Here is a 21,286-nt window from a genome sequence, read left to right as displayed (position 1 = left end):
CACACACGCTCAATCACTCACACTCGCTCAATCACTCTCACACTCGCTCAATCACTCTCACTCGCTCAATCACTCTCACACTCGCTCAATCACTCTCAGGCTCGCTCAATCACTCTCAAACTCGCTCAATCACACTCTCACACTCGTTCAATCATTCTCTCACACTCGCTCAATCACTCTCTCACACTTGTTCAATCACACTCTCACTTGCTCAATCACTCTCACACTTGCTCAATCACTCTCACACTTGCTCAATCACTCTCTCACACTCGCTCAAACACGCTCACTCACTCAATCACTCTCACTCGCTCAAACACTCTCTCTCTCACTCACTCAAACACTCTCTCACACACTCACTCACTCACACTCTCTCACATCCACTCAATCACTCTCTCTCACACTCAATCACTCTCTCACACTCACTCAATCATTCTCACTCACACTCGCTCAATCACTCTCACACTCGCTCAATCACTCTTTCACACTCACTCAAACACTCTCACTCGCTCAATCACTCAGACTCGCTCAATCACTCTCACACTCGCTCAATCACTCTCTCACACTCGCTCAATCACTCACACTCGCTCAATCACTCTCTCACACTTGCTCAATCACTCTCTCTCACTCACTCAATCACTCTCTCTCACTCACTCAATCACTCTCTCTCATGCTCACTCAATCACACACTCTCACACTCGCTCAATCACTCTCACACTCGCTCAATCACTCTCAAACTCGCTCAATCACACCCTCACACTCGTTCAATCACTCTCTCACACTCGTTCAATCACTCTCACACTCGCTCAATCTCTCTCTCACTCGCTCAATCACTCTCTCACACTTGCTCAATCACTCTCACTCGTCCAATCACACTCTCACACTCGCTCAATCACTCTCACTCGCTCAATCACTCTCTCACACTTGCTCAATCACTCTCACACTCGCTCAATCACTCTCTCACAAAAATCGCTCTCTCGCACTCTCGCTCAAACACTCTCACACTCGCTCAATCACTCTCTCAATCACTCTCACACTCGCTCAAACACTCTCACACTCGCTCAATCAATCTCTCACACTCGCTCAATCACTCTCTCATACTCGCTCAATTGCTCAAACACTCTCTCACACTCAAACACTCTCTCTCACGCAATCACTCACACTCGCTCAATGACTCTCACACTCACTCAATCACTCTCTCTCACACTCAATGACTCTCACCCCCACTCAATCACTCTCTCTCACACTCAATCACACTGTCATACTCACTCAATCACTCTCACACTCACTCAATCGCTCTCTCTCACACTCGCTCAATCACTCTCCCACACTCGCTCAATCACTCTCTCTCACTCGCTCAATCACTCTCTCATACTCGCTCAATCACTCACACTCGCTCAATCACTCTCTCACACTCGCTCAAACACTCCCCCACTCGCTCATCACTCTCACTCGCTCATCACTCTCTCACACTCGCTCAATCGCTCTCTCACACACGCTCAATCACTCTCACACTCGCTCAATCACTCTCACACTCGCTCAATCACTCTTTCACACTCACTCAAACACTCTCTCTCACACTTGCTTAATCACTCTCACTCGCTCAATCACTCTCACACTCGCTCAATCACACTCAAAAATCGCTCTCTGTCACACTCGCTCAAACACTCTCTCACTCGCTCAATCACTCAGACTCGCTCAATCACTCTCACACTCGCTCAATCACTCTCAAACTCGCTCAATCACACTCTCAAACTCGCTCAATCACACTCTCAAACTCGCTCAAACACTCTCTCACTCGCTCAATCACTCAGACTCGCTCAATCACTCTCACACTCGCTCAATCACTCTCAAACTCGCTCAATCACACTCTCAAACTCGCTCAATCACACTCTCAAACTCGCTCAATCACACTCTCAAACTCGCTCAAACACTCTCTCACTCGCTCAATCACTCAGACTCGCTCAATCACTCTCACACTCGCTCAATCACTCTCACACTCGCTCAATGACTCTCACACTCACTCAATCACTCTCTCTCACACTCAATCACACTGTCATACTCACTCAATCACTCTCACACTCACTCAATCGCTCTCTCTCACACTCACTCAATCACTCTCACACTCGCTCAATCACTCTCCCACACTCGCTCAATCACTCTCTCTCACTCGCTCAATCACTCTCTCATACTCGCTCAATCACTCACACTCGCTCAATCACTCTCTCACACTCGCTCAAACACTCCCCCACTCGCTCATCACTCTCACTCGCTCATCACTCTCTCACACTCGCTCAATCGCTCTCTCACACACGCTCAATCACTCTCACACTCGCTCAATCACTCTCACACTCGCTCAATCACTCTTTCACACTCACTCAAACACTCTCTCTCACACTTGCTTAATCACTCTCACTCGCTCAATCACTCTCACACTCGCTCAATCACTCTCAAAAATCGCTCTCTCTCACACTCGCGCAAACACTCTCTCACTCGCTCAATCACTCTCACACTCGCTCAATCACTCTCAAACTCGCTCAATCACACTCTCAAACTCGCTCAAACACTCTCTCACTCGCTCAATCCCACTCTCAAACTCGCTCAATCACTCTCTCTCACTCGCTCAATCACTCTCTCACATGCTCAATCACTCACACTCGCTCAAGCACTCTCACACTCGCTCAATCACTCAGACTCGCTCAATCACTCTCACACTCGCTCAATCACACTCTCAAACTCGCTCAATCACACTCTCAAACTCGCTCAATCACTCTCTCACTCGCTCATCGCTCTCTCACACTCACTCAATCGCTCTCTCACACTCGCTCAATCACTCTCACACTCGCTCAATCACTCTTTCACACTCACTCAAACACTCTCTCTCACACTTGCTTAATCACTCTCACTCGCGCAATCACTCAGACTCGCTCAATCACTCTCACACTCGCTCAATCACTCTCAAACTCGCTCAATCACGCTCTCAAACTCGCTCAAACACCCTCTCACTCGCTCAATCACTCAGACTCGCTCAATCACTCTCACACTCGCTCAATCACTCTCAAACTCGCTCAATCACACTCTCAAACTCGCTCAAACACTCTCTCTCACTCACTCAATCACTCTCACACATGCTCAATCACTCACACTCGCTCAAACACTCTCACACTCGCTCAATCACTCTCACTCGCTCAATCACTCTCTCACACTTGCTCAATCACTCTCACACTCGCTCAATCACTCTCTCACAAAAATCGCTCTCTCGCACTCTCGCTCAAACACTCTCACACTCGCTCAATCACTCTCTCAATCACTCTCACACTCGCTCAAACACTCTCACACTCGCTCAATCAATCTCTCACACTCGCTCAATCACTCTCTCATACTCGCTCAATTGCTCAAACACTCTCTCACACTCAAACACTCTCTCTCACGCAATCACTCACACTCGCTCAATGACTCTCACACTCACTCAATCACTCTCTCTCACACTCAATCACACTGTCATACTCACTCAATCACTCTCACACTCACTCAATCGCTCTCTCTCACACTCGCTCAATCACTCTCCCACACTCGCTCAATCACTCTCTCTCACTCGCTCAATCACTCTCTCATACTCGCTCAATCACTCACACTCGCTCAATCACTCTCTCACACTCGCTCAAACACTCCCCCACTCGCTCATCACTCTCACTCGCTCATCACTCTCTCACACTCGCTCAATCGCTCTCTCACACACGCTCAATCACTCTCACACTCGCTCAATCACTCTCACACTCGCTCAATCACTCTTTCACACTCACTCAAACACTCTCTCTCACACTTGCTTAATCACTCTCACTCGCTCAATCACTCTCACACTCGCTCAAACACTCTCTCACTCGCTCAATCACTCAGACTCGCTCAATCACTCTCACACTCGCTCAATCACTCTCAAACTCGCTCAATCACACTCTCAAACTCGCTCAATCACACTCTCAAACTCGCTCAAACACTCTCTCACTCGCTCAATCACTCAGACTCGCTCAATCACTCTCACACTCGCTCAATCACTCTCAAACTCGCTCAATCACACTCTCAAACTCGCTCAATCACACTCTCAAACTCGCTCAAACACTCTCTCACTCGCTCAATCACTCAGACTCGCTCAATCACTCTCACACTCGCTCAATCACTCTCACACTCGCTCAATCACTCTCACACTCGCTCAATGACTCTCACACTCACTCAATCACTCTCTCTCACACTCAATCACACTGTCATACTCACTCAATCACTCTCACACTCACTCAATCGCTCTCTCTCACACTCACTCAATCACTCTCACACTCGCTCAATCACTCTCCCACACTCGCTCAATCACTCTCTCTCACTCGCTCAATCACTCTCTCATACTCGCTCAATCACTCACACTCGCTCAATCACTCTCTCACACTCGCTCAAACACTCCCCCACTCGCTCATCACTCTCACTCGCTCATCACTCTCTCACACTCGCTCAATCGCTCTCTCACACACGCTCAATCACTCTCACACTCGCTCAATCACTCTCACACTCGCTCAATCACTCTTTCACACTCACTCAAACACTCTCTCTCACACTTGCTTAATCACTCTCACTCGCTCAATCACTCTCACACTCGCTCAATCACTCTCAAAAATCGCTCTCTCTCACACTCGCGCAAACACTCTCTCACTCGCTCAATCACTCTCACACTCGCTCAATCACTCTCAAACTCGCTCAATCACACTCTCAAACTCGCTCAAACACTCTCTCACTCGCTCAATCCCACTCTCAAACTCGCTCAATCACTCTCTCTCACTCGCTCAATCACTCTCTCACATGCTCAATCACTCACACTCGCTCAAGCACTCTCACACTCGCTCAATCACTCAGACTCGCTCAATCACTCTCACACTCGCTCAATCACACTCTCAAACTCGCTCAATCACACTCTCAAACTCGCTCAATCACTCTCTCACTCGCTCATCGCTCTCTCACACTCACTCAATCGCTCTCTCACACTCGCTCAATCACTCTCACACTCGCTCAATCACTCTTTCACACTCACTCAAACACTCTCTCTCACACTTGCTTAATCACTCTCACTCGCGCAATCACTCAGACTCGCTCAATCACTCTCAAACTCGCTCAATCACACTCTCAAACTCGCTCAAACACTCTCTCACTCGCTCAATCACTCAGACTCGCTCAATCACTCTCACACTCGCTCAATCACTCTCAAACTCGCTCAATCACACTCTCAAACTCGCTCAATCACTCTCTCTCACTCACTCAATCACTCTCACACATGCTCAATCACTCACACTCGCTCAAACACTCTCACACTCGCTCAATCACTCTCACACTCGCTCAATCACTCTGTCACACTCGCTCAATCACTCTGTCACACTCGCTCAATCACTCTCTCACACTCGCTCAATCACTCTCTCTCACTCGCTCAATCACTCTCTCTCACTCGCTCAATCACTCTCACACATGCTCAATCACTCACACTCGCTCAAACACTCTCACACTCGCTCAATCACTCTCTCACACTCGCTCAATCACTCTCTCTCACTCGCTCAATCACTCTCTCTCACTCGCTCAATCACTCTCTCATACTCGCTCAATCACTCACACTCGCTCAATCACTCTCTCACACTCACTCAAACACTCTCCCACTCGCTCATCACTCTCACTCGCTCATCACTCTCTCACACTCGCTCAATCGCTCTCTCACACACGCTCAATCACTCTCTCACACTTGCTCAATCACTCTCTCACACTCGCTCAATCACTCTCACACTCGCTCTCTCTCTTACTCTCTCACACACTCTCTCTCTCACACACAATCTCACACATTCTCTCTCACACTCGCTCAATCACTCTCTCACACTCGCTCAATCACTCTCTCACACTTGCTCAATCACTCTCTCACACTCGCTCAATCACTCTCACACTCGCTCAATCACTCTCACACAAATAGCTCTCTCTCTCTCACACTCGCTCAAACACTCTCTCTCACTCGCTCAATCACTCAGACTCGCTCAATCACTCTCACACTCGCTCAATCACTCTCAAACTCGCTCAATCACACTCTCAAATTCGCTCAAACACTCTCACTCGCTCAATCACTCAGACTCGCTCAATCACTCTCACACTCGCTCAATCACTCTCAAACTCGCTCAATCCCACTCTCAAACTCGCTCAATCACTCTCTCTCACTCGCTCAATCACTCTCACACATGCTCAATCACTCACACTCGCTCAAACACTCTCACACTCGCTCAATCACTCAGACTCGCTCAATCACTCTCACACTCGCTCAATCACTCTCAAACTCGCTCAATCACACTCTCAAACTCGCTCAATCACTCTCTCACTCGCTCAATCACTCTCACACACACTCAATCACTCTCTCTCACTCGCTCAATCACTCTCACACACGCTCAATCACTCACACTCGCTCAATCAATCTCTCACACTCACTCAATCACTCTCAAACTCGCTCAATCACACTCTCAAACTCGCTCAATCACTCTCTCACTCGCTCAATCACTCTCACACACGCTCAATCTCTCACACCCGCTCAAACACTCTCACACTCGCTCAATCACTCACACTCGCTCAATCAATCTCTCACACTCGCTCAATCACTCTCTCATACTCGCTCAAACACTCTCTCACACTCAAACACTCTCTCTCACACAATCACTCACACTCGCTCAATGACTCTCACACTCACTCAATCACTCTCTCTCACACTCAATGACTCTCACCCCCACTCAATCACTCTCTCTCACACTCACTCAATCACTCTCTCACACTCGCTCAATCACTCCCTCACTCGCTCAATCACTCTCTCATACTCGCTCAATCACTCTCTCACACTCGCTCAATCACTCTCTCTCACTCGCTCAATCACTCTCTCATACTCGCTCAATCACTCTCTCACACTCGCTCAATCTCTCTCTCACACTCGCTCAATCACTCTCTCACACTCGCTCAATCACTCTCTCACACTCGCTCAATCACTCTCTCTCACTCGCTCAATCTCTCTCTCACACTCGCTCAATCACTCTCTCACACTCGCTTAATCACTCTCTCATACTCGCTCAATCACTCTCTCACACTCGCTCAATCACTCACACTCGCTCAATCACTCTCTCACACTCGCTCAAACACTCTCCCACTCGCTCATCACTCTCTCACACTCGCTCAATCGCTCTCTCACAGTCGCTCAATCACTCTCACACTCACTCAATCACTCTTTCACACTCACTCAAACACTCTCTCTCACACTTGCTCAAACACTCTCACACTCGCTCAATCACTCTCTCTCACTCGCTCAATCACTCACACATGCTCAATCACTCACACTCGCTCAATCACTCTCTCACACTCGCTCAATCACTCTCTCATACTCGCTCAATCGCTCAAACACTCTCACACTCAAACACTCTCTTACACAATCACTAACACTCACTCAATCACTCTCTCACACTCACTCAATCACTCTCTCTCACACTCAATGACTCTCACCCCCACTCAATCACTCTCTCTCACTCAATCACACTGTCATACTCACTCAATCACTCTCTCACACTCACTCAAACACTCTCTCTCGCACTCACTCAATCACTCTCACACTCGCTCAATCACTCTCTCACTCGCTCAAGCACTCACTCGCTCAATCACTCTCACACTCACTCAGTCACTCACACTCGCTCAATCACTCTCTCACACTCGCTCAATCACTCTCTCACACTTGCTCAATCACTCTCACACTTGCTCAATCACTCTTTCACACTCACTCAAACACTCTCTCTCACACTCGCTCAAACACTCTCACACTTGCTCAATCACTATCTCTCACTCGCTCAATCACTCACACATGCTCAATCACTCACACTCGCTCAATCACTCTCTCACACTCGCTCAATCACCCTCTCATACTCGCTCAATCGCTCAAACACTCTCACACTCAAACACTCTCTCTTACACAATCACTAACACTCACTCAATCACTCTCTCACACTTGCTCAATCACTCTCTCACACTTGCCCAATCACTCTCACACTTGCTCAATCACACTCTCTCACTTGCTCAATCTCTCTCTCTCTCTCACACTCTCTCACTCTCTCTCACAGTCACTCACTCACACACTCGCTCTCTCTCTTACTCTCTCACACACTCTCTCTCTCACACACAATCTCACACATTCTCTCTCACACTCGCTCAATCACTCTCTGACACTCGCTCAATCACTCTCTCACACTCGCTCAATCACTCTCACACTCGCTCAATCACTCTCACACAAATAGCTCTCTCTCTCTCACACTCGCTCAAACACTCTCTCACACTCGCTCAATCACTCTCTCACTCGCTCAATCACTCTCTCACACTTGCTCAATCACTCTCTCACACTTGCTCAATCACTCTCTCACACTTGCTCAATCACTCTCTCACACTTGCTCAATCACTCACACTTGCTCAATCACTCTCTCACACTCGCTCAAACACTCTCACTCACTCAATCACTCTCTCACTCGCTCAAACACTCTCTCACACAATCACTCACTCACACTCACACAATCACTCTCTCTCTCACTCAATCACACTCTCACACTCACTCAATCACTCTCTCACACTCACTCAACCATTCTCTCTCACACTCGCTCAATCACTCTCACACTCGCTCAATCACTCTCTCACACTCGCTCAATCACTCTCACACTCGCTAAATCACTCTCTCACACTTGCTCAATCACTCTCTCTCTCACACACTCAATCACTCTCTCACGCTCACTCAATCACTCTCTCACGCTCACTCAATCACTCTCTCACGCTCACTCAATCACTCTCTCACACTCGCTCAATCACTCTCTCACACTCACTCAATGACTCTCACACTCAATCACTCTCACAATGGCTCAATCACTCTCATACTTGCTCAATCACTCTCTCACACTCGCTCAATCACTCTCTCACACTTGCTCAATCACTCGCACACTCGCTCAATCACTCTCTCACACTCGCTCAAGCACTCTCACACTCGCTCAATCACTCTCTCACACTTGCTCAATCACTCTCTCTGACTCTCTCTCACACTCACTCAATCACTCTCTCTCACTCACTCAATCACTCTCTCTCACGCTCACTCAATCACTCTCTCTCACGCTCACTCAATCACTCTCTCTCACGCTCACTCAATCACTCTCTCACGCTCACTCAATCACTCTCTCACGCTCACTCAATCACTCTCTCTCACACTCACTCAGTCACTCTCTCACACTCACTCAATGACTCTCTCTCACACTCAATCACTCCCTCACAATGGCTCAATCACTCTCATACTTGCTCAATCACTCTCATACTTGCTCAATCACTCTCTCACACTTGCTCAATCACTCTCTCACACTTGCTCAATCACTCTCTCACACTTGCTCAATCACTCTCACACTTGCTCAATCACTCTCTCACGCTCACTCAATCACTCTCTCTCACGCTCACTCAATCACACTCTCTCACTCTCTCTCTCACTCTCTCACACACTCTCTCTCTCTCTCTCTCTCTCCTTACACTCTCTCACTCTCTCACACACTCTCTTTCGCTCTCTCTCATCTCTCGCTCTCTCTCTCACACACACTCTCTCACATTCTCTCTCTCACTCACTCCATCTCTGTTGCTCTCACTCACTCAGCCTTGGACTCAGTGCACTGAGAATTCGGAAATGCTGTGAGTAATTATTTTCTGTCTCTCACTCTCTGAAGGTTGTTCTGTTGATGGACAGGAATATCCGAATGGGGAGAAGGTGCCCACTGGAGACCCATGTGCACACTGCACATGTCTGGTAAGAGATTTCCATATTAAACAACCCCGCAGGCTGTCTTCATTACTCCTTTAATCATTGTTATAATCTGGCCTTTATAATGCTGCATTATGGGATGCAGTCCAGGTACAGCGTGGGTTAGATACAGAGTAAAACTCCCTCCACACTTCAAAAGAACCACCATACCGAGACACTCTGGGGAATAAACGGACTTGCGCCTGGCGGGGAGGGGGAATGCTGGGCGGGGAGGGGAGGGGGAATGCTGGGCGTGTCGGGGAGGCGGAACGCTGGGCAGGGAGGGGGGCGCTGTGCGTAGCGAGTGGAGGGCGCTGTGCGTAGCGAGTGGAGGGCGCTGTGCGTAGCGAGTGGAGGGCGCTGTGCGTAGCGAGTGGAGGGCGCTGTGCGTAGCGAGTGGAGGGCGCTGTGCGTAGCGAGTGGAGGGCGCTGTGCGTAGCGAGTGGAGGGCGCTGTGCGTAGCGAGTGGAGGGCGCTGTGCGTAGCGAGTGGAGGGCGCTGTGCGTAGCGAGTGGAGGGCGCTGTGCGTAGCGAGTGGAGGGCGCTGTGCGTAGCGAGTGGAGGGCGCTGTGCGTAGCGAGTGGAGGGCGCTGTGCGTAGCGAGTGGAGGGCGCTGTGCGTAGCGAGTGGAGGGCGCTGTGCGTAGCGAGTGGAGGGCGCTGTGCGTAGCGAGTGGAGGGCGCTGTGCGTAGCGAGGGGGGGCGCTGTGCGTAGCGAGAGGAGGCGCTGTGCGTAGCGAGGGGGGGCGCTGTGCGTAGCGAGAGAGGGGCGCTGTGCGTAGCGAGAGAGGGGCGCTGTGCGTAGCGAGAGAGGGGCGCTGTGCGTAGCGAGAGAGGGGCGCTGTGCGTAACGAGAGAGGGGCGCTGTGCGTAACGAGAGAGGGGCACTGCGTAACCAGAGAGGGGCGCTGTGCGTAACCAGAGAGGGGCGCTGTGCGTAGCGAGAGAGGGGCGCTGTGCGTAGCGAGAGAGGGGCGCTGTGCGTAGCGAGAGAGGGGCGCTGTGCGTAGCGAGAGAGGGGCGCTGTGCGTAGCGAGAGAGGGGCGCTGTGCGTAGCGAGAGAGGGGCGCTGTGCGTAGCGAGAGAGGGGCGCTGTGCGTAGCGAGAGAGGGGCGCTGTGCGTAGCGAGAGAGGGGCGCTGTGCGTAGCGAGAGAGGGGCGCTGTGCGTAGCGAGAGAGGGGCGCTGTGCGTAGCGAGAGAGGGGCGCTGTGCGTAGCGAGAGAGGGGCGCTGTGCGTAGCGAGAGAGGGGCGCTGTGCGTAGCGAGAGAGGGGCGCTGTGCGTAGCGAGAGAGGGCGCTGTGCGTAACCAGAGAGGGCGCTGTGCGTAACCAGAGAGGGGCGCTGTGCGTAACCAGAGAGGGGCGCTGTGCGTAACCAGAGAGGGGCGCTGTGCGTAACCAGAGAGGGGGCACTGTGCGTAACCAGAGAGGGGCGCTGTGCGTCGCGAGAGAGGGGCACTGTGCTTAGCGAGAGAGGGGCGCTGTGCGTTGCGAGAGAGGGGCGCTGTGCGTAGCGAGAGAGGGGCGCTGTACGGAGCGAGAGAGGGGCGCTGTGCGTAGCCAGAGAGGGGCGCTGTGCGTAGCCAGAGAGGGGCGCTGTGCGTAGCCAGAGAGGGGCGCTGTGCGTAGCCAGAGAGGGGCGCTGTGCGTAGCCAGAGAGGGGCGCTGTGCGTAGCCAGAGAGGGGCGCTGTGCGTAGCCAGAGAGGGGCGCTGTGCGTAGCCAGAGAGGGGCGCTGTGCGTAGCCAGAGAGGGGCGCTGTGCGTAGCCAGAGAGGGGCGCTGTGCGTAGCCAGAGAGGGGGTGCTGTGGGTAGCCAGAGGGGGGCGCTGTGCGTAGCCAGAGAGGGGCGCTGTGCGTAGCCAGAGAGGGGCGCTGTGCGTAGCCAGAGAGGGGGTGCTGTGGGTAGCCAGAGGGGGGCACACTGTGCGGAGGGGTTGCTGTAGGACATGCACAAACTCAGGATTGTCTGGTGCTTTCTGTTTTTTCCCCAGGATGGAGTTGTTCGTTGTGAGCCAGTGAGCTGTCAGCCAGTGTCCTGCAAAGATCCTGTGCAACAACCAGGGCAGTGCTGCCCCAGGTAATCAACCCAACCCCCTCACTGTACTGGCGGAGCAGCATTAGTCACATGGCCTCATCAGCACACCCGGTGTAATCCGGGTCTGAGTGTGACTCAGTAACACACCCGGTGTAATCCGGGTCTGTGTGTGACTCAGTAACACACCCAGTGTAATCCAGGTCTGTGTGTGACTCAGTAACACACCCAGTGTAATCCGGGTCTGCGTGTGACTCAGTATCACACCCAGTGTAATCCGGGTCCGTGTGTGACTCAGTAACACACCCGGTGTAATCCGGGTCTGTGTGTGACTCCGTATCACACCCAGTGTAATCCGGGTCTGTGTGGGACTCAGTAACACACCCAGTGTAATCCGGGTCTGTGTGTGACTCAGTAACACACCCAGTGTAATCCGGGTCTGTTTGTGACTCAGTAACACACCCAGTGTAATCCGGGTCTGCGTGTGACTCAGTATCACACCCAGTGTAATCCGGGTCTGCGTGTGACTCAGTATCACACCCAGTGTAATCCGGGTCTGTGTGGGACTCAGGAACACACCCGGTGTAATCCGGGTCTGTGTGTGACTCAGTAACACACCCAGTGTAATCCAGGTCTGTGTGTGACTCAGTAACACACCCAGTGTAATCCGGGTCTGCGTGTGACTCAGTAACACACCCAGTGTAATCCGGGTCCGTGTGTGACTCAGTAACACACCCAGTGTAATCCGGGTCTGTGTGGGACTCAGTAACACACCCGGTGTAATCTGGGTCTGTGTGTGACTCAGTAACACACCCAGTGTAATCCGGGTCTGTGTGGGACTCAGTAACAGACCCAGTGTAATCCAGGTCTGTGTGTGACTCAGTAACACACCCAGTGTAATCCGGGTCTGCGTGTGACTCAGTAACACACCCAGTGTAATCCGGGTCTGTGTGGGACTCAGTAACAGACCCAGTGTAATCCAGGTCTGTGTGTGACTCAGTAACACACCCAGTGTAATCCAGGTCTGCGTGTGACTCAGTACCACACCCGGTGTAATCCGGGTCTGTGAGTGACTCAGTACCACACCCGGTGTAATCCGGGTCTGTGAGTGACTCAGTACCACACCCGGTGTAATCCGGGTCTGTGAGTGACTCAGTACCACACCCGGTGTTGTCCAGGTCTCTGTGTGACTCAGTACCACACCCAGTGTAATCCGGGTCTGTGTGTGACTCAGTAACACACCCAGTGTAATCCGGGTCTGTGTGTGACTCAGTAACACACCCAGTGTAATCCGGGTCTGTGTGTGACTCAGTAACACACCCAGTGTAATCCGGGTCTGTGTGGGACTCAGGAACACACCCGGTGTAATCCGGGTCTGTGTGTGACTCAGTAACACACCCAGTGAAATCCGGGTCTGTGTGGGACTCAGTAACACACCCGGTGTAATCCGGGTCTGTGTGTGACTCAGTAACACACCCAGTGTAAACCGGGTCTGTGTGGGACTCAGGAACACACCCGGTGTAATCCGGGTCTGTGTGTGACTCAGTAACACACCCAGTGTAATCCGGGTCTGTGTGGGACTCAGTAACACACCCAGTGTAATCCGGGTCTGTGTGTGACTCAGTAACACACCCAGTGTAATCCGGGTCTGTGTGTGACTCAGTAACACACCCAGTGTAATCCGGGTCTGTGTGGGACTCAGGAACACACCCGGTGTAATCCGGGTCTGTGTGTGACTCAGTAACACACCCAGTGTAATCCGGGTCTGTGTGGGACTCAGGAACACACCCGGTGTAATCCGGGTCTGTGTGTGACTCAGTAACACACCCAGTGAAATCCGGGTCTGTGTGAGACTCAGTAACACACCCAGTGAAATCCGGGTCTGTGTGGGACTCAGTAACACACCCGGTGTAATCCGGGTCTGTGAGTGACTCAGTACCACACCCGGTGTTACCCGGGTCTGTGTGAGACTCAGTTCCACACCCAGTGTAATCCGGGTCTGTGTGTGACTCAGTAACACACCCAGTGTAATCCTGGTCTGTGTGTGACTCAGTAACACACCCAGTGTAATCCGGGTCTGTGTGTGACTCAGTAACACACCCAGTGTAATCCGGGCCTGTGTGTGACTCAGTATCACACCCGGTGTAATCCGGGTCTATGTGTGACTCAGTAACACACTCGGTGTAATCAGGGTCTGTGTGTGACTCAGTATCATACCCGGTGTAATCCGGGTCTATGTGTGACTCAGTATCACACCCGGTGTAATCTGGTCTGTGTGTGACTCAGTACCTCACCCGGTGTAATCCGGGTCTGTGTGTCACTCAGTATCACATCCGGTGTAATCCGGGTCTGTGTGTGACTCAGTATCACACCCGGTGTAATCCGGGTCTGTGTGTCACTCAGTATCACACCCGGTGTAATCCGGGTCTGTGTGTGACTCAGTAACACACCCGGTGTAATCCGGGTCTTTGTGTGACTCAGTGTCACACCCGGTGTAATCCAGGTCTGTGTGTGACTCAGTAACACACCCGGTGTAATCCGGATCTTTGTGTGACTCAGGAACACACCCGGTGTAATCCGGGTCTTTGTGTGACTCAGTATCACACCCGGTGTAATCCGGGTCTTTGTGTGACTCAGTATCACACCCAGTGTAATCCGGGTCTGTGTGTGACTCAGTATCACACCCGGTGTAATCTGGGTCTGTGTGTGACTCAGTATCACACCCGGTGTCATCCGGGTCTGTGTGTCACTCAGTATCACACCCGGTGTAATCTGGGTCTGTGTGTGACTCAGTAACACACCCGGTGTAATCCGGGTCTTTGTGTGACTCAGTATCACACCCAGTGTGATCCGGGTCTGTGTGGGACTCAGTACTACACCCAGTGTAATCCGGGTCTGTGTGTGACTCAGTACCACACCTGGTGTGGTTGTCTGTCTGGTGGGTGTTTCATGTTGGTGTGTTGGAGCTGGTTCAGGGTAGTCGCGGACACTGAGCGCTGATCTCTTTGTCTTGCCTCGTAGGTGTGAACAGTGTGAGCACGAGTCTCGGACCTTCAATGATGGACAGATTTTCATTCCTCACTCCAATCCTTGTCTGAGGTGTTATTGTCAGGTGAGTACAGGAAATCATGCACAATCTGACTGTGTGACCTGAAGCCCACATAAAACACACGGTTAAAGAGGAATATCACAAGGAAGGAATCACCTTTGTGTCTTGGGCCCAGCTCTGCTCCAACCTCACCCACCCTCCTCCTCCCCATCTGTCATCACCCCCACCCCTTCTTTCTCTGCACCTGCCTCCCCTCCCCTATCCTTCACTCAATCTCCCATCCCCCACAGCCCCTCGCCTCACCCTCCATTCCTCCCATCCCCCACAGCCCCTCGCCTCACCCTCCATTCCTCCCATCTCCCACAGCCCCTCGCCTCACCCTCCATTCCTCCCATCCCGCACAGCCCCTCGCCTCACCCTCCATTCCTCCCATCCCCCACAGCACCTCGCCTCACCCTCCATTCCTCCCATCCCCCACAGCCCTCGCTTAACCCTCCATTCCTCCCATCCCCCACAGCCCGTCGCCTCACCCTCCATTCCTCCCATCTCCCACAGCCCTCGCTTAACCCTCCATTCCTCCCATCCCCCACAGCCCCTCGCCTCACCCTCCATTCCTCCCATCTCCCACAGCCCTCGCTTAACCCTCCATTCCTCCCATCCCCCACAGCCCCTCGCCTCACCCTCCATTCCTCCCATCCCGCACAGCCCCTCGCCTCACCCTCCATTCCTCCCATCCCCCACAGCCCCTCGCCTCACCCTCCATTCCTCCCATCCCCCACTGCCCCTCGCCTCACCCTCCATTCCTCCCATCCCCCACAGCCCCTCGCCTCACCCTCCATTCCTCCCATCCCCCACAGCCCCTCGCCTCACCCTCCATTCCTCCCATCCCCCACAGCCCCTCGCCTCACCCTCCATTCCTCCCATCCCTCACTGCCCCTCGCCTCACCCTCCATTCCTCCCATCCCCCACAGCCCCTCGCCTCACCCTCCATTCCTCCCATCCTCCACAGCCCCTCGCCTCACCCTCCATTCCTCCCATCCCCCACAGCCCCTCGCCTCACGCTCCATTCCTCCCATCCCCCACTGCCCCTCGCCTCACCCTCCCATCCCCCACAGCCCCTCGCCTCACCCTCCATTCCTCCCATCCCCCACAGCCCCTCGCCTCACCCTCCATTCCTCCCATCCCCCACAGCCCCTCGCCTCACGCTCCATTCCTCCCATCTCCCACAGCCCTCGCCTCACCCTCCATTCCTCCCATCCCCCACAGCCCCTCGCCTCACCCTCCATTCCTCCCATCCCCCACAGCACCTCGCCTCACCCTCCATTCCTCCCATCCCCCACAGCCCCTCGCCTCACCCTCCATTCCTCCCATCCCCCACAGCCCCTCGCCTCACCCTCCATTCCTCCCATCCCCCACAGCCCCTCGCCTCACCCTCCATTCCTCCCATCCCCCACAGCACCTCGTCTCACCCTCCATTCCTCCCATCCCCCAAACCAGCCCAACCCTCTTCCACGCTTCCCCATCTGTCTCTCACTGCCTCCACTCCCTCCCCTGATCTCCTCCTGCTTGGTGAGATGACCAGTCCTGTTCTGATTTAGTTCTGATTATCCCCTCACTCCCGCCAACCCGTCAATTGACAGAGCACAGGTCGGAAAGTGAATTGCTGCTGGAGGCTTGAGAGCTGAAACACTCTGATCGCCACCTTTTGTGTGTTGTGGTTCTGTGCTCCCTCGATTTGAGTTTTACTGTGTTGTGCTTCCACATCCCTCAGTTTGTGTTTTCCTGTGTTGTGGTTCTGCGCTCTCTCGCTTTGTGTGTTCCCGTGCTATGGTTCTGCGCTCTCTCAGTTTGTGTTTATCTGTGTTATGGTTCGGCGCTCTCTCAGTTTGTGTGTTCCTGTGTTGTGGTTCTGCGCTCTCTCGGTTTGTGTTTTTCTGTGTTATGGTTCTGCATTCTCTGTTTGTGTTTTCCTATGTTGTGGTTCTGCGCTCTCTCGGTTTGTGTGTTCCTGTGTTGTGGTTCTGCGCTCTCTCGGTTTGTGTGTTCCTGTGTTGTGGTTCTGCGCTCTCTCGGTTTGTGTTTTTCTGTGTTATGGTTCTGCGCTCTCCCGGTTTGTGTGTTCCTGTGTTGTGGTTCTGCGCGCTCTCGGTTTGTGTTTTTCTGTGTTATGGTTCTGCGCTCTCTCAGTTTGTGCTTTTCTGTGTTGTGGTTCTGCGCTCTCTCAGTTTGTGCTTTTCTGTGTTATGGTTCTGCATTCTCTGTTTGTGTTTTCCTATGTTGTGGTACTGCGCTCTCTTGGTTTGTGTGTTCCTGTGTTGTGGTTCTGCGCTCTCTCGGTTTGTGTTTTTCTGTGTTGTGGTTCTGCGCTCTCTCAGTTTGTGCTTTTCTGTGTTGTGGTTCTGCGCTCTCTCGGTTTGTGTTTTTCTGTGTTGTGGTTCTGCGCTCTCTCGGTTTGTGCTTTTCTGTGTTGTGGTTCTGCGCTCTCTCGGTTTGTGTTTTTCTGTGTTATGGTGCTGCGCTCTCTCAGTTTGTGTTTTTCTGTGTTATGGTTCTGCGCTCTCTCAGTTTGTGCTTTTCTGTGTTGTGGTTCTGCGCTCTCAGTTTGTGTTTTTCTGGCTGTTTCACCTGAGGAAGGAGCAGCGCTCCGAAAGCTAGTGACATCGAAACAAACCTGTTGGACTTTAACCTGGTGGTGTAAGACTTCTTACTGTGTTTTTCTGTATTGTGATTCTGCGCTCTCTCGGTTTGTGTTTTCCTGTGTTGTGGTTCTGCGCTCTCTCTGTTTGTGTGTTCCTGTGTTGTGGTTCTGCGCTCTCTCGGTTTGTGTGTTCCTGTGTTGTGGTTCTGCGCTCTCTCGGTTTGTGTGTTCCTGTGTTGTGGTTCTGCGCTCTCTCGGTTTGTGTTTTCCTGTGTTGTGGTTCTGCGCTCTCTGTTTGTGTGTTCCTGTGCTAGATTTCTGGGGGTGCTGCTAGGTGGGACTGGGGATGATTGAGATTTAGGTTCACCATAGCACGTGTTGACTATATTATCAGAAGCAGCCTATGACCTTCTGACATTTGATTTCACATTTTGGGTATAAAGGAGAGTAAATGGGCATTGTCTGCCCCACCTTGAGAGATTTGATCATTGCGACTGCTCTGCAATTGATATTGCTATTCTCTTATGTGATAGGCTGGCAATGTATCATGTGCCCGAATGGATCAGAATTGCCCACCTGTTCGCTGTAGTCATCCGGCTAATCTGGTTGGACAGTGCTGCCCATCATGTGACAGTAAGTAACCTTGGCAACCTGTTGGTTTCATGCTGGTTGACAGTATGGATAGAGGAATCAATAATAAATGTTTAGAATGCACACCTAACTAATCACCACTGCAAAATACTCAAACTTCTTCTGAAACCCCTAAACCAACCCCCACGGAAACTTTGGCGATCACTCGCTAACCAGTATGATTGTCCAGCTAAAAGACTGTCTAACTGCTCATGGGTCCTGTGGGTTCTTGCGTGGCTGATGAGCCACATCTGGGGGAAGGGCAATTATGATGCCATTAGACGTGACTTGGGGGGGATAAGGTGGAGAAGTAGGCTGCAAGTGTTGGGCACACTGGATAAGTGGGGCTTGTTCAAGGATCAGCTACTGCGTGTTCTTGATAAGTATGTACCGGTCAGACAGGGAGGAAGGCGTCGAGCGAGGGAACCGTGGTTTACCAAGGAAGTGGAATCTCTTGTTAAGAGGAAGAAGGAGGCCTATGTGAAGATGAAGTGTGAAGTTTCAGTTGGGGCGATGATTAGTTACAAGGTAGCGAGGAAGGATCTAAAGAGAGAGCTAAGACGAGCAAGGAGGGGACATGAGAAGTATTTGGCAGGTAGGATCAAGGAAAACCCAAAAGCTTTCTATAGATATGTCAGGAATAAGCGAATGACTAGGGAAAGAGTAGGACCAGTCAAGGACAGGGATGGGAAATTGCGTGTGGAGTCTGAAGAGATAGGCGAGATACTAAATGAATATTTTTCGTCAGTATTCACTCAGGAAAAAGATAATGTTGTGGAGGAGAATGCTGAGCCCCAGGCTAATAGAATAGATGGCATTGAGGTACGTAGGGAAGAGGTGTTGGCAATTCTGGACAGGCTGAAAATAGATAAGTCCCCGGGACCTGATGGGATTTATCCTAGGATTCTATGGGAGGCCAGGGAAGAGATTGCTGGACCTTTGGCTTTGATTTTTATGTCATCATTGGCTACAGGAATAGTGCCAGAGGACTGGAGGACAGCAAATGTGGTCCCTTTGTTCAAAAAGGGGAGCAGAGACAACCCCGGCAACTATAGACCGGTGAGCCTCACGTCTGTAGTGGGTAAAGTCTTGGAGGGGATTATAAGGGACAAGATTTATAATCATCTAGATAGGAATGATATGATCAGGGATAGTCAGCATGGCTTTGTGAAGGGTAGGTCATGCCTCACAAACCTTATTGAGTTCTTTGAGAAGGTGACTGAACAGGTAGACGAGGGTAGAGCAGTTGATGTGGTGTATATGGATTTCAGCAAAGCGTTTGATAAGGTTCCCCACGGTAGGCTATTGCAAAAAATACGGAGGCTGGGGATTGAGGGTGATTTAGAGATGTGGATCAGAAATTGGCTAGCTGAAAGAAGACAGAGGGTGGTGGTTGATGGGAAATGTTCAGAATGGAGTACAGTCACAAGTGGAGTACCACAAGGATCTGTTCTGGGGCCGTTGCTGTTTGTCATTTTTATCAATGACCTAGAGGAAGGCACAGAAGGGTGGGTGAGTAAATTTGCAGATGATACTAAAGTCGGTGGTGTTGTCGATAGTGTGGAAGGATGTAGCAGGTTACAGAGGGATATAGATAAGCTGCAGAGCTGGGCTGAGAGGTGGCAAATGGAGTTTAATGTAGAGAAGTGTGAGGTGATTCACTTTGGAAGGAATAACAGGAATGCGGAATATTTGGCTAATGGTAAAGTTCTTGAAAGTGTGGCTGAGCAGAGGGATCTAGGTGTCCATGTACATAGATCCCTGAAAGTTGCCACCCAGGTTGATAGGGTTGTGAAGAAGGCCTATGGAGTGTTGGCCTTTATTGGTAGAGGGATTGAGTTCCGGAGTCGGGAGGTCATGTTGCAGCTGTACAGAACTCTGGTCCGGCCGCATTTGGAGTATTGCGTACAGTTCTGGTCACCGCATTATAGGAAGGACGTGGAGGCTTTGGAGCGGGTGCAGAGGAGATTTACCAGGATGTTGCCTGGTATGGAGGGAAAATCTTATGAGGAAAGGCTGATGGACTTGAGGTTGTTTTCGTTGGAGAGAAGAAGGTTAAGAGGAGACTTAATAGAGGCATACAAAATGATCAGGGGGTTGGATAGGGTGGACAGTGAGAGCCTTCTCCCGATGGATATGGCTGGCACGAGGGGACATAACTTTAAACTGAGGGGTAATAGATATAGGACAGAGGTCAGAGGTAGGTTCTTTACGCAAAGAGTAGTGAGGCCGTGGAATGCCCTACCTGCTACAGTAGTGAACTCGCCAACATTGAGGGCATTTAAAAGTTTATTGGATAAACATATGGATGATAATGGCATAGTGTAGGTTAGATGGCTTTTGTTTCGGTGCAACATCGTGGGCCGAAGGGCCTGTACTGCGCTGTATTGTTCTATGTTCTATCTTTGACTGCACACTTGGCAGGTGTTACCGGAGGGGGGTGGGATCGGTCCTTGGACTCCAGGTCGCTGGTGCACCTTTCTCAGGCTTCTTCTCTGGGCCTCCTCTTGTTGTCGGTGTCCTTAAAGCATTGAGTCCCTTCAATCAGAAGATTCTTCCAAGTAGGTCTCGTCTGAGCAAAGGTCTCCCAGATATTAACATCGATGTTGCATTTCTTGAGATAAGCCTTCGGAGTGTCTTTGAAGCACTTTCTTTGTCTTTCTCTTGGTCGGAAGCCTTTCTTGAGATGGGCAAAGACTTGCTATGGCAGTCGGGACTCTGACATCCTAAGCACAAGGCCAGCCCAGCGGAGATGGTTTTGGATTCTCATGACCTCGTTGCTGGTGCTCTTGGCTCCTTCAAGGATGCTGATGTTACTAGGCCTGTCCTCCCAGCTGATGCAGAGAATCCATCTCAGACAGCGTTGATGGTACCTCTCCAGGCCTCGAGGGAACGTCTGTACATGGTCCAAGCTTCTGAGCCATATAGAAGACTTGGGAGGACGACGACCTTGTGCATGTGGATCTTGGTGTCAGCAAGGATGTCGTAGTCATCAAAGACCCTCGTCCTTAGGTGCCCGAAGGAATTGCTCCTGGGTTGGATACGATGTTAGATCCCTGCGTCAATGTCAACCTGTGTGGTGGCTCCCC

The 21,286-nt window shown here is 51.6% G+C and overlaps 1 protein-coding gene across 1 annotated transcript in view; it reads left to right on the top strand.

The window, feature by feature from the left end:
• The window catches only part of LOC140406220 (kielin/chordin-like protein), a gene marked incomplete at its 3' end in the record, with an annotated part of 184,272 nt that overhangs the window by 85,077 nt on the left and 77,909 nt on the right, over positions 1–21,286 (top strand). The window contains exons 9-12 of the mRNA XM_072494362.1: positions 9,774–9,853; positions 11,840–11,925; positions 14,902–14,992; positions 18,101–18,200. Of these exons, the coding sequence (XP_072350463.1) occupies positions 9,774–9,853; positions 11,840–11,925; positions 14,902–14,992; positions 18,101–18,200 (357 nt within the window). The remainder of the gene's footprint in view (positions 1–9,773; positions 9,854–11,839; positions 11,926–14,901; positions 14,993–18,100; positions 18,201–21,286) is intronic.

This window comes from Scyliorhinus torazame, unplaced genomic scaffold, assembly GCF_047496885.1.
Source record: "Scyliorhinus torazame isolate Kashiwa2021f unplaced genomic scaffold, sScyTor2.1 scaffold_373, whole genome shotgun sequence".
NCBI lineage: Eukaryota > Metazoa > Chordata > Chondrichthyes > Carcharhiniformes > Scyliorhinidae > Scyliorhinus > Scyliorhinus torazame.
Note: the sequence above shows the minus strand (reverse complement) of the source record. Positions and strands in the feature narration are given on the sequence as shown.